The sequence below is a fragment of the Pyrus communis genome, chromosome 4 (assembly GCF_963583255.1).
Source record: "Pyrus communis chromosome 4, drPyrComm1.1, whole genome shotgun sequence".
Lineage (NCBI taxonomy): Eukaryota > Viridiplantae > Streptophyta > Magnoliopsida > Rosales > Rosaceae > Pyrus > Pyrus communis.
The window spans coordinates 11,902,988-11,917,692 of record NC_084806.1 but is presented as its reverse complement, the minus strand read 5'-3'; the positions used below and the strand labels follow the sequence as shown (position 1 = coordinate 11,917,692).

The window sequence follows — 14,705 nt, the reverse complement described above, 5'->3', positions numbered from 1 at the left end:
TATATATTAAATGATAATGGTTTCATGGGTTTATATAGAATCCATTGTGTTGTTTGGTGTAAAGATGCAACTTTGCATCTATGTAACCTACACCACTCATCAAACTACACTTCCCAAATTACAAATAATATAATGCAATTCTTTGCATCAGACGCAACACTTAAGAATAAACAAGATTAATTTTTTCATTCAATATTTTGAAATTAAATACTATAATATCCAATAAATATTATAATATAAATTTCCAACATGAATTTCGTGAAAACAAAATGCAAAAAGTTGCATGGGTGAGAGAACCAGAGTTATTGACTAGACGAAGACGTATGGTTGCTACTTTCTTTGCTGTTACGTATTGCATTACATCTAGTTTTTAACGCGACGTCTCTCTTCATCTGTTTCCTAATGAGTTAAAGGAAAACGCTCCCTCTATTAATAGGCACATTCACACCGTCAATTTTCACACATCTTAGTTATCTATACATCTTCTCTAATGGCTTCCATCGCCAAAGAATTAGCCTTTAAGTCCTATCCTTTCATCAGAATCTTTGAAGATGGCACTGTGGAGCGCATTCCTTTTCCGTATTCTTCGTATGTGCCCCCATCTCCTGATCGAGATGCAGAAACTGGCGTCTACTCCAAGGACATAACCATCTCAGACAACCCCAAAATCTTGGCTCGCCTTTTCCTCCCAAATCTCCCTCAAAACCAAACCCAAAAGCTTTCCATCTTGGTTTACTTCCATGGTGGTGCCTTTTGCATGGCGTCTACCTTCTCATTCCTTCACCAACGTTATCTCAACCGCTTGGTCTCAGAAGCCAAAGTTTTAGCTGTCTCTGTTGAGTACAGACTTGCCCCAGAGAACCCACTTCCTATTGCTTATGAAGACTGCTGGGCTGCTCTTCAATGGGTTGCTTCTCACTCAACTAACAAGGGCTCCTCAGATGGTAACAAAGAGACATGCTTACTCAACTATGGAGATTTTGACAGAGTTTACATTGGCGGTGATAGTGCAGGTGGAAATATTGCACATAACCTAGTTATGAAGGCAGGAGTTGAGGGCCTGTGTGGTGGTGTGAAAATTTTGGGGGCATTTTTGTCCTGTCCTTATTTTTGGGGTTCCAAGCCAATTGGGTCAGAGCCTAAAGGTGAAAACTTCGAGAAAACTTTGCCTTATTTGGTTTGGGACTTTGTTTATCCATCAGCTCCCGGAGGGATTGACAATCCGATGGTGAATCCAGCGGGTGAGGGTGCACCGAGCCTTACTGGACTAGGGTGCTCTAAGCTGCTTGTGTGTGTTGCTGGAAAGGATGAACTGAGGGATCGAGGTGTTCAATATTACGATTTAGTGAAGGAAAGCGGGTGGAAAGGAGAATTGGAGTTGTTTGAAGTGGAAGGAGAGGATCATTGCTTTCATGTCTCGCTTGGGATTGAGGCCAAGACTGATCAGACGGAGACTACGACTGAGAATGTTAAGAAAATGTTCAAACGCTTGGCATCATTTCTTGTGTAGCTAAATTTATGTCATGCTAATAAGAATCCTCAATTCCTCATGAAGCACAATGTAACTGTCATTGGTATACAAAATAAATAAATAAAACTAGATATGATGAATTATGTACATTATAACATCTCATCTTGTTAGCGAAGTAACCCAACTTGCAAAATAGTGACTCTCCTAATTTTATATGAAATATTTATCTATCTATTATTTTCATCATTTAATTAAGCCGCGTCAAGTGGTACCATCGTCAGTCTCACATAATAAGCAGATACACTAGTGTAGTGAAAGGTCTCTGAGTTATTTCCAATGCGAAAGAAAGTGCCTCAATTGGAACTTTTTTTAAAACAAAACAATTCTATTTTCTTGCTGTTGTTGGAGGGTGAATTTTTTTCCTTAATTTGTTTTCCAATTAATGAGTTTGTTTCACACATCATTTTGCTCAAGAGTGACAAAGAATCAAATTCTTTGTGCACCATAAGCATATGAAAGTTCTTTGTATGGCGATCTAAATTTTGATCTTCTTTTTTTTTAATTTTTTTTATATTTGTGTTCTTTAATTCATTATGAAAGTCCTAGGATGAGTACTAATTTAACCTAGAGTTGTAAATAGATTCCAACTTAAAACTAATTCAAATTATAATTTAAATTAACCAGTTTACAAACTAAATCCTACACAAATATTCATCATAAATATAAAGAGCACATGACGTAGGATTTAACAAGGCAAAACCCACCATTGGAAAAATCCTCGGAGTACCAAGCTAGGAAGAAAGAAAGAATACATAAAGACTTACAAAAACTCATCAACTAGACACCCATACTAGCTGGCAGCTTTGTCTTCGGGCTTTGCTTCTCAATCTTTCGTCAACCTTCGAGTTGAAGTGGCACGACACTAACACGGTCGTCAATCACCTTTCCCTCGAACTTTGCAAGATACTAACTCAATCATGCATAATGTATATATGATGAAGTATTTGTTGAAAAACAATCAATTACGAAAATCACAAGACACATTTTCATAATTGACATTCAATTAAAAACTCAAATGAAAGCAGCATGAAAAATAATATTTTCTCTTAAAAACACATGCTGTCGAAAACATAAGATAGCAGCACTATAAAAATTATTTTTCTTGCTCAAAACGAATACTCATGCATGTTTTCTCCAAAGACCTGACTTCTCATATATAGACAAAAATCACTGCACACAAGATAAGAACATGAAAACCATATCAACATCCAGATAAACAATAAGTTTATTTTGAAAGCATGCAATCAGGTAAATCCCACCAACAAAAGATGTGTTTTAATAATAAATGTAGAAAGGATAACTCATCTTAAAGAGATAAAACACATGATGGGTAAAAGTCCTGTCCCAAATACAATAACATGGGATATTTGATGAAGGTAGTTGGATACGTGCATGCAAACGTACTTGAATAAGTATCTCTTTACATAACATCCTTGCGATCGAAAGTGTGAGAGACATCCTTAGACGTAAACAATTACAATTGAAAATATGTAACAAATCTAAGCTATTACAGACTCATGCATTTTGCACTAACACATTATTTTGAGAACCAATATTGGTTCAGTAAACTTAACAACGTATGTTGGTTTATAAATTTTTGGTTGTATATATAGTCATTTTCATATGCTTATATGACAGTCATAGAGAGTAGCATTCTTATGCAGGCATGCCTTTCTATTTTGAACAAAAGAGATCATTTTTGGGAGAAGGAGGAAAGACATGCCTACATAGAGGAGGTTTTATTACAATTTGTGAAAAAACTTGTTTAGATATAGATGCCTTTTATCCGTTTTCTTTTTACTAAATATTTGTGTGTTTAAGAATATGTTTAATTTTCCTAAGTATCACAAACAAATGAGTTATTCCTAAATTATGAAAGGTTCTCAAACCCAAAACCCGACCCAATGCTTTTGTTTTTCCCTCACCCGTGACACATCTCTCCCTTCTTCCCCTTGCTTGACACCTATGTCGCACTCACTCTCTCTAACTCTCAAATTCTCTCATTCTCTTCTAAGCTCCGAGAACTTTAGCCTTGCTCTCACTTTGATTCTCTCACAAACCCAACCCCAAAATCACATATTTGGAATCCCCGAAACTCAAGGAACTCAAATACATCCTTGCAAGTACCATCGGAGCACCATTTGAGTGATCCACCATTGAAGTCGAGAGCTTCAAACTTCAAAACTCAAAACCCATGTGAGATTTCTCATTTAACCTTTATATTCATGGGTTAAACCCTATCAGGTGATGATTTGAGGTCGAGTTTTGGACTATCTATTCATGCATGCACTCTGCTTTCTATTTCCAGATTTCTGGTGAGGTTCCAGCTAGTTGCAGACCATTACTTTGTCTTGTTATATCTTTGGTATAATATGGTTCCTCATTAGTTTAGCTTCGTCTTAATGTTTAAATGTTGAATTTTGGTCGAGTTTCAACCCTAAATTGGAGCTTGGGAGTTTCCCGGCCAAAAGTTTGGTTTTCTTCTTCGATTGGTCCGGTGACCCGTGAGCTATTTCGGGTCGACCCGACTCACAACCCAAACTTAACCCAAATCCAACTTATCATATGGCCTAGTCCACTAACCTTTAAACCTTTAACCCAGGCCCAATCCTTTATACCAGGCCTAAAACCCTTGGCCCAACCCAGCAAACCCGATTCAACCCATCAGACCTGAGCCAGATCTGACCTGACCCCAGCCTGAAACCCAGATTCCATGGCCGACGTGTGGGTTGCGTGTGGGTCAGTGCGTGGGTGTTGCCATGGCCGGCACGTGGAGCACACGCTCCTCTGCCGTCGTCCACGACGGCATTGGTGACTTTTTCGGCCAACTTTTCAATGATCCAACTCAGCACGTGGCCTTCCAGGTTGCTGCTTCGTGGCGGCACGTGCGGCCGCGCGTAGGGGAACTCGAGGTCCCTCCTTAGGTTTTTCGACATGCCGAATCCAAATCCGTTATCTGTTTTCTTAAATTCCATCATTTTAGTAGCGTGTTATTAAATAGTCTCTATTTGTTTATAGGTGCATCGGATGGAAATGATCCAGTCCTCCCCAGTTCGAGCGGCTCCCCAAGAGCGGAGTATTTATGAGTGGACCCCTTCTCAAATTGAATATTTTATAACTATTGGTCTAGCATGCATTTCATATTTCATGATTTGAATATGTCTTATATGATGCTTTACTTTATGGAGTTCTACATTTATGATTTATCGAGTTTACATTTTATGAAACGTTATGAAATGTTTAACTCACACTTTATGAAAGGTTACGACTATCGCTTTTATACTTTATGAGATTTTACTAATTTTATGAACATGGTTTTTGATGATGATTTGAGCTAGAAAGTTTCTATGATTTTATGAGTTGATGCTTTGAGCATTTGAGCTTCAGCACTTGATACGAGTTTTAAGATATGTTTTTATTGACTATACAGTGGGTTATCATACGACATATACACACAACACGGGTATTAGTCTATGGCCATAAGACATAGTTGAGGATACTTATGTTATACCCCTAGCTTCACTGGCGAAACCAGTGTCGGATAGCTTCACTAGCCACGGCTAGTGTCGGTGTGTTATGCTATATATAGATATATTTCTTCTCTGGCGTAACCCAAAGTCGTACAGCTTCACCTTCAGGTAATAAGGCCTACCATATTTCTTCACTGGCGTAACCCAGTGTCATATAGCTTCATCTTCGGGTGATGGACAGGTACTGCCTTCGAGCGACTATGATACCTCTAAAGAGTACAGTTTTGATTAGATTTATGGATTTGCCGTCGGGCGTTTTGATATCATTTTTAGAGATGATTTTATGATTACGAACATTTCTTACATGCTAGAGTTTCAGAAAAACATATACGTAGTATATTATATGTTTTCAAAACAGGGGGTTATTATGTTTAGAAAGAATTCGGGTTTTGAATATTATTAGTATTAATATAAATTATGGTCCACTCACCTTTGTTGTTTTTATGCCCCCTCAGGACATAGTAATGAGGAGTACGACCCGAGCATCGAGGCATTTCCCTACCAGTGACTTTGTAACCTTCCATTTGTGTATGATTCTTTTATCATAATTGTAATTTGATTTCTTATCTACACTTGTACTTCTGTGTTATAGTGCACTCTGGACATAATTGTGCATCTTTTGTTTCGGATTTGAAATTGTTGGTCCTTCCGTTGCACTCACGTTTAATTCGAAATCTTATTCTTGTTTCTCAGCATTTGTATATTCAGAATCATCCTTGTTTTTTATATGACTTTTGAATTATAAGTTCTCTTATATTCTTGTGTATTTATATATTTATGGCTTTTATCACCCTTGAGTGTCGGCCAGCACATGTCATTCAGGTATCATTAGGATATATGGGTTAGGGCGTGTCATTGAGCTTGCCTGGCAACCCATTTGTTGGTTTTTTTTATTCTATTTTTTCATATAAATACCTAAGCCATTTCTACGTCATTTCTCATATCCTTTTCATCTTTCCATACTATCTTATCTCATTTTAATCCAATTCTTCACATTTTGTTCACCTTAAACACTTTTTTCATACACACCCTTCTCTTACCTCTTCCGATAATCTAAATTTAAAATTTTCAATATTTTTTCAAATGACACTCAAAATATGTCCGGATAACCTTATTCATTTAGCAACAAGTGTCACTCAAAATGGTATTTTAATTCAATTAACCAATAATGTTAAAGAAGATCTTTAAAAATAATAAATTATTGAGGGGTCTGACACTGTTCATTTAAAAATAATATCTTGTAGGTGATAGGAGCATTTTCATGCGACTTAAATGGCTTGTTCTCGTGCATTTACGTTATGTTTCTTTAGTTATTTTAGTACTTTAAGCTATTTTCGTGTGTTTGTAGGTCGAAAGGGCTAAAGGAGCAAAAAGATGCATTTTGGAGACTTTTGGAGCACTTTTGGGCTAAGGACGGATAGCTTATGCTTGAAGCCAAAGTGTTGGACGAAATTGAAGACCTAATTGGAGCCAAAGTGTTGGAACCTTGTTCTCTTTAGTTTTAGGACATTTAAACCTTTCCTAATCCCAATCATGCCATGCATAACACACATCCATTCTAACACATTGTCATTGCACATGCATTTCCTTCATTAGTTAACCCACATGCACTTATCACTTATCATCACCACATATCATATCACTTAATCACTTATCACTTATCATCACCACTTAACCACTTATCATATCATAACCACATATCATATCACTTATCACTTATCACTTAACATATCATCCACCTACTTCACCTACAACATCCACTTCACCTACAACATCCACCTACTTCACCTACAACATCCACCTACTTCACCTACAACATCCACTTCACCTACAACATCCACCTACTTCACCTACAACATCCACCTACTTCACCTACAACATCCACTTCACCTACAACATCCACCTACTTCACCTACAACATCCACCTACTTCACCTACAAATGACATAGCCATATGTTCCCTCCACTACTCCTATAAATACCCTTGCATTCATTCATTCATAAGCATCTCATTTTTCATACACAACACACCACAAACACTTCCATCCCCCAAACCAATTATCCCTAGACCTTATGCTATTGTGCCGCAACAAAGAAGGAGAAAGAAGAGAGGAGAAGCCTTGGACGTTTTGGCTATTCAAGCTTGGATTGTTGGAGCGTTTCTAGGTGTATTCAATCTTTGTTTTCAATGTTTAATTTATATTCTCTTTGTTTTGTTGTAAACATGAGGAGCTAAACTTGTTTTAGCTAGGGGAGACTTTGAAACCATGATTATATTTGCAATATGAATTGATTAATTCCAGTTGTGATTTCATAAATTGTGAATGCAATTTACTTAACCGTTTGATGAATTTGGGGCTAGAATATAAGGGAGTTTCACATAATCGTTACAAACTTATATTCACAAGTAGTTAAGGTTGTTTTCACAATCATGTTAAGTAAATTCCTAGCATGAGTATCATGATGTCATAGTTACAAGTGCTTTGTCAATACTTATGATTTTCATAGAACGTAATGATCTTTGATTGTATCTCTATTATGATGTCATGTAGGGGACTTTTGAAGAATGCTTTGGGTTGTCGTATGATGTCATCCAATCCAATAACTTAAGGAAAATCTGAGGGTTAATTAGTGATGTCACGGTTAATCTAGGGTGTTGAGGTTCATGGTTTATCGAAAAGCAACTGGAAATCAATTTGTATGCAAGTGTGTCATGTGTGGAGAAGGACCCTCTAGCTAGCTAATCACCCATTCATTTCCGTCAAATCCATATTTACAATTTGTTTTAATTGCAATTTGTTCATTTAGTTTAATTTTGTCAAAACCTAAATCCCCCTTTACTTTAATGTCAAATTAGTTAGAAATCAATTTAGTTTGTGTTTTTAAGAGTTTTGAGTCTTTTGAACTTGTTAGAATCTGTTTAGTTTATGTTTTAAAGTATTTTTGAATTCTTTGAGTCTAGTTTAGTGTTTTATATTGTTTTTACGTTTTTAAGTCAGTTTCCAAGAGATTAACAATCCCTCCTAATCCCCGGTCCAGAACGATCCCTACTTATATTTATACTACAATTGTCAAAAAGAGGGTTTAATTTATGCGCGTATAATTCTCGCATCAAATTTTGGCGCCGTTGCCGGGGATTAGCAACTTTGCTAATCCCTTGGTTCTTTTCTTTTTTTTGGTTTAGTTGTTTTCGTTTTAGTTTCTAACTTAGTGTTGTTTTCTTTGTTTGTTGTTACTTTTGATATTTGATTTAGTTCTCTTTCTTTGATTTTAGGTACTAGAGAAGTAAGATATGGATTTTGCTAGCATTCAAGCTCAATTGGCAAATCTTACTTCTAAATTGTTGCCATATGCCGAAAGGACCACAATGCAGAGTGTCCCTACATTTGGTGCTTCATATAGGCAAGGATTTCAAGCCAATCAATGTCCACAAAGAGATGGGAGGGATCATTCAAACTCTATATGGTGGGAAGATCAACAAGTTCAACATGAAGCATATTGGCAACCATATGAGGAGTTCTATTCAAGACCTATGCAGCCACCACAACTTCATATGCAATATGCTCAATTAAATTCAAATTCGCCAATAGATTATATTCAAATTCTTAATGAAATAAATTCTTTGGCGCAGGGGTCACAAAATCAAGCCAAGGAGGCTCAACAAGAAGCATATTGGCAACCATATGAGGAGTTCAATACAACACCTATGCAGCCACCACAACCTCCCCCACAACAATTCCAATCAAGTTCAAGTATGTCCATGGATAATGATAAAAATTTTCAATTACTAACCTCTTTGACGCAGGACGAACAAAATCAAGACAAGAAGTTGGGTAAATTGGACGAGCAATTTGGGCAGATTATGGAGTTCATGAAACAAATTCAAGAGCAAAGTGAACTTTCCAACTCAACTATTGAAAACTCGAAGGAAGATTTTGAAATCCATAATGCTATCACTTTGGGAAGTGCTATGGAGGTTGGAGCTGACCTAAAAATGTCCAAACATAGCCTAGAAGTGGATGAACAGCTGTTAATTGAGGAGGAGAAAGAAGACATGCACACGGCAAGGGTAGAACAACCCTTGCCGCAGCCCCCTAAGCCCTCTAAACCACCCACCACCAGTAAGGACGTCCCAATTCCATGTTATTCTGATGTTATTCCACCCAATGTCCCTTTTCCTAGCAGGTTTTTGATTCCCAACCAAGAAGAGAGTAAAAAGGACATCGTGGAAGCCTTCCCAAAGGAGCAAAATGCTATTCAAATTCTTGGTGCAACACAGCAAGTTTTAGATGGTGTTGAATTCTTCAAAGGACTTTGTACACCAAGAAGAATGATTCAAGAGAAGGTAGTGGCTGGAGAAGATGTAGAAGGCATCAAAGAGGACATATTTGAAACCACAATTCCCAAGGAAGTTGGATTTTATGACACGGGACAAGTCATAACTTTCGAAGAGGTGTTTATTCTGGAGTTCATTTTGGAGCACACAGGTAAGCCGCCTCCCCGAATTTCAATTTTCTTTTATACTAACATGTGGTTAATGATTCAGGCACCCAATCTGGAATTTAAACTATTACAGGATCATTTCAAGTATCACCGCCCATTCAAAGATAAATTCCATGCCGTTTGATTTTATTTATGTAAAAAAAAAAAAAAAAAAAAAAAAAAAAAAAAAAAATTTCTTTTGAAAAACCCAAAAATATGTGTTTTTAGAGTCATTTGAGTCATTTTGGTGTTTGTTTGTGTCTTAGCGCTACTTGGGAGGCAACCCATGCATTCAACAAAGGAAGACTTAGAAAGCACTCCAAATCCAGATTCCTAAAAAACTCTTCTCTTTGTTGCTATTTCGTTTCTGCCTTGTTAGGTTGTTTAGTTGTTATTGTTTGTTTGTTTATTAATTGTGTGAGTCTATGATTGTAACATTGAGAAAATGTTTGATTTATTGATAGGCACTGCTAAACAAAGAAAGATGGTGCTTCACAAAGGGTGTTTGCTTGAGGCCCCACTACGTGGCTTTACTCTTGAAGCGGAAGGCGTAGGAACAGAAGGCATCGGAGCGGAAGGCGTAGGAACAGAAGGCATAGGAGCAGAAGGCATCGGAGCGGGAGGCATCGAAGATAGAGCATTCCAGGCCTCAATACTTGGCCAAGCGCTGGATGAGCCAGGAAAAAGGTGCCTCTGGAGGAAAGACGAGAACCTTTGACGGTCACTGTGAATCCGACCTTCAGACTCTTGCAGCTCATCAAGCTTCCTCTTCATGCCCGTCGAATAGTTGTTTGCAAGCACGTGCAAACTTCTATTCTCATACTTCAGCTGCTGGATCTCCTGCTTGAGACTTTCCACCTCTGCCATCAATGATTCCACCTGACGGGAGCGGGCAAGCAGGCGTTGGCCCATGTTGGACACAGAACTCGCACACTGAACACTAAGTGCGAGGGACTCTTGAACGGCCAACTCATCGGACCGTCCTGACAGCAGCCTACTATCTTTTGGTGTGAGGAGGTTCCTAGCTACTATTGTAGCTGTTGTGGCGTCCTGCATCACAGAGTCTTCACCTGAAAGAGGACCGTTAGAAGAAAAAAAAGAAGGGCGCCATACGTTACCTTGACGCGGCGCGCCCGTATCACTGCTAAGGCTCAATTCCAAGCTAAGGTTCGATGAGTTTGCCATTTTTCAAAAGTGTTCAAAGAGAAGGGATGGAGTTAAATTTCAAAGGGCCGGAGTCAATTTTCAAGAATGGGAAATCTTCAGAGTGTGTTTGTTGTGGTGATCGATAGCTCAATAAAAAAGCCAAGGCGACGCGTCCACCAATTCAAAAAGCCAGAATTTCCGGCGTAATTTAGGCGACGCTTTCTCGGCTTTTCAGAAGGCGCGTTCAACTTTGTCAAAAGATTTCTTCTTTTCAGACAACACGTGGAGGCCATCATCGCAACTACACATCTTTAGCCGACAAGCGCAAAGTTCGGCGACGCTTTCTCAGCTTTTCAGAAGACGCGTGCAGCTTTGTCAAAAGGAGCCGCATCTGCACTACCACGTGTCGTTCAGAAAGCGAAGGGGCGTCGTTCAGAAAGCGAAGGGGCGTCGTTCAGAAATCGAAGGGGCGCCTGCTCAGAAATCGAAGAGGCGTGTTCAGAGATCGAAGAGGCGCCATTATTTCAAAAAGCCGGATTTGCGGGATCAAAACGTTTGTCGACAAAGGTAAAAAGTACCACCACTTGATATTATCTCTATATATGTCGACCTTCGTCTTTTATGGCAGGGCAAACCTGAAGAAAATGCCCAACTCTCTCTCACCTCTGAGGGCGCACTCCCAGCAAAGCCTTTCGAAATACTCAATTCTTTCTTCTTCCCCAAAGATGATACCAGATGCCTGGAGTACATATGACCCAGGAGGAAGCAGCACAACAAATACATGTGCTGATTCATTCACCGCTTCTTCAAAAGCAAAGGTATCTCATATCATCAAGGTCAAAAGCAAAAGTATCTCATATCATGCTTTTTCCCTGTCTTTTTCTTTGTCCTTGTTCTTACTCGCATGGCAAAGTAAACGAAGCAATCAGCCGGCACTTGGAGTCAGTCTTCCGATCTGGAGCCAACTGCCTGGAATCTATTCCTGATTGCTTACCTAGCGTTGCTCTCGAGTAGTCATCTTCAACGGTTGATACACTTCCGGAGAAGGGACCACTTCTGCAAAGGGGAGCGAGTAAGGCAAGTGAAAATGATACATTGAAGCATGTGGAGACAAACATAGGCTGAGTTATCCTCCAACCCTTTTCAATACGAATTGGAAAGATTGAACAAAGAAACAGACCAAAGGAGTAAGCTCAGACCTTCGGGGGAGACCAAAAGAATCCTGCTGCCCAGTTCAAGAGTAGCACAAAGGAAAATCAACGATGGGAGGAGCCCCTGTGGAATCAACAACATCAAGCCTCAATGAAATCAACAAGGAGAAGATGGAATTTACATTCCACAACCAGATTTGCGTCTCTAAACTCTTCTCTTTGTTATTTACATTCTGCCATGTTTAGTATGTTTAAATGCTTTTTGTGTGTTTACTTATGCTTTGTATGATTTTAAGCTTAAAACATTGAGGACAATGTTTGATTTAAGTGTGGGGGTAACTAATGTTGTTAATGCAAATTCGTGGGATTTTATCGCCCATAACTTTAAAGGTTGTTCCTTACTGTTTTAAGGTGTTTTTAAGATGTTTTAGAGTGTTTTAGTATGTTTTGTTTTTATAAATCCGAAAATCACATAAAAATTTGAAAAACATGTTTTGAAAAACCTAAAAAGAGTGTTTTGAGTCGTTTTTGTGTGTTTGTGTCTTAGGGTACCTTCCAACACAATGATGAGGATTTGGTTTGTAATTGCATGACTGTTAAAGAGAATTATAAACATGGATGAAAGTTTGATTTACTCTTGGTATATGTTTGGTTATGGTTATAATGTATGACTTCACATGCAATCATAAAAGAAAAATTCGTTTTTGTAACATGCTTGAAGGAAGGAACTCAAACAAACGCTACAACCCTGTGAGACTCGAGCCATTACTTTCTTTGGAGAGTTATTTTCTGTGATTCTTTGTTTTCTAAAGTTGTTGCATGATCTCATTATTCCTTGCTTGGTTGCTACTTAGAATGCAATTGTATCATGATAGAACTAAATGCTAGAACTTATATCCGTTTCATTCAAAGCATGATATTGATTGCATAACATATATCAAGATGAAGTTGTGTAGTTGCCACCATAGCCAAATAGCCTTACTTCCCATATTTCGTATATATTGTAAGTCTTAACCCCGTTGAGCCTCGTTTAACCTATTTTCTTTGCTAACCACATCAACCCTTACCTAGCCTAGATTATGACCATCCGTACCCTTGTTCTTAAAAGATAGTGAGCATGACTTAAATGAATTCCTTTTGAGTACATTATGAAAGAAAATGAGTGTGGGGGAGAGAATGTTTTGTTCTTAAGCGTTTATGTATGTTTTGAGAAAAAAAAAAAAAAAAAAAAAAAAAAAAATTGTGAAAAATATATGTAAAAGAAAAACAGAAAAGAAAAGAAAGAAAGGAAAAAGAACTTGTTCCCCCTTGATCAAAAGTTGAGTTTTCATTCAAAAGTGATTTCTACGTTAATTCAAATGCTTTGCTCGCTATTTCTTTGAGAACCTTTGTTTTCCATATACCTTCTTTAGCCAAACACCTTTAGCCCCGTTACACCCCTTTGACTTCTATCTTGATCGTTATGTGTTTAATAATGTGGAGTTTGGAATTGATATGAGCTTATGGAATCACTGGTTCTCATTCTAAGTAGTAGCATTCCATTCATGAGATCATATTCATGTCGTTATCGTAAATTCAGAAAATGCTTTCCTTGTTATAACATATGTGAGTGTTCGTCTACATGTTTACATCAATCTTCTCACATATAACTAGTGTAGGGTGTGTAGTCAGAAAATCTATGTGAAAATAGAGTGCATTCTAGTAAGGAATTGAGGGAATTCTCTAAGGCATGTTACTACATTCAAAACATGGTTTTAAATGCTTAATTGTGAACTAGTATGTGGTGACTATGAGTAAGAATGTACTTAAGTGTAAAAATGGCTAAAATCTGTGGGAATAATGATTTTTAACTTGTCATGTGCTTTGGAAATCCCTGAGACGTTTGTTGGAAGGTTTAGGTTGTGTTTTACTTGTTCGTTTTGTTTTGTTTCTGGTTTCTTTTGTTTTGTTTTGCTCGAGGACTAGCAAAGATAAGTGTGGGGGTATTTGATAGGAGCATTTTCATGCGACTTAAATGGCTTGTTCTCGTGCATTTACGTTATGTTTCTTTAGTTATTTTAGTACTTTAAGCTATTTTCGTGTGTTTGTAGGTCGAAAGGGCTAAAGGAGCAAAAAGATGCATTTTGGAGACTTTTGGAGCACTTTTGGGCTAAGGACGGATAGCTTATGCTTGAAGCCAAAGTGTTGGACGAAATTGAAGACCTAATTGGAGCCAAAGTGTTGGAACCTTGTTCTCTTTAGTTTTAGGACATTTAAACCTTTCCTAATCCCAATCATGCCATGCATAACACACATCCATTCTAACACATTGTCATTGCACATGCATTTCCTTCATTAGTTAACCCACATGCACTTATCACTTATCATCACCACATATCATATCACTTAATCACTTATCACTTATCATCACCACTTAACCACTTATCATATCATAACCACATATCATATCACTTATCACTTATCACTTAACATATCATCCACCTACTTCACCTACAACATCCACTTCACCTACAACATCCACCTACTTCACCTACAACATCCACCTACTTCACCTACAACATCCACTTCACCTACAACATCCACCTACTTCACCTACAACATCCACCTACTTCACCTACAACATCCACTTCACCTACAACATCCACCTACTTCACCTACAACATCCACCTACTTCACCTACAAATGACATAGCCATATGTTCCCTCCACTACTCCTATAAATACCCTTGCATTCATTCATTCATAAGCATCTCATTTTTCATACACAACACACCACAAACACTTCCATCCCCCAAACCAATTATCCCTAGACCTTATGCTATTGTGCCGCAACAAAGAAGGAGAAAGAAGAGAGGAGAAGCCTTGGA

The 14,705-nt window shown here is 38.0% G+C and overlaps 1 protein-coding gene across 1 annotated transcript; it reads left to right on the top strand.

Annotated features, from left to right (window-relative positions):
* The first annotated feature begins 481 nt into the window (after nucleotides 1-481).
* LOC137732273 (2-hydroxyisoflavanone dehydratase-like) lies at nucleotides 482-1,554 on the top strand. Its single transcript, XM_068471579.1, has one exon. It carries the CDS (start codon nucleotides 491-493, stop codon nucleotides 1,508-1,510), a length of 1,020 nt encoding a protein of 339 aa, XP_068327680.1. The 5' UTR covers nucleotides 482-490; the 3' UTR covers nucleotides 1,511-1,554.
* The last annotated feature ends 13,151 nt before the right edge of the window (nucleotides 1,555-14,705 follow it).

Bases quoted from the DNA above. Each gene is read 5' to 3' on its own strand.
- LOC137732273 (XM_068471579.1), top strand. From the start codon at position 491: ATGGCTTCCATCGCCAAAGAATTAGCCTTTAAGTCCTATCCTTTCATC.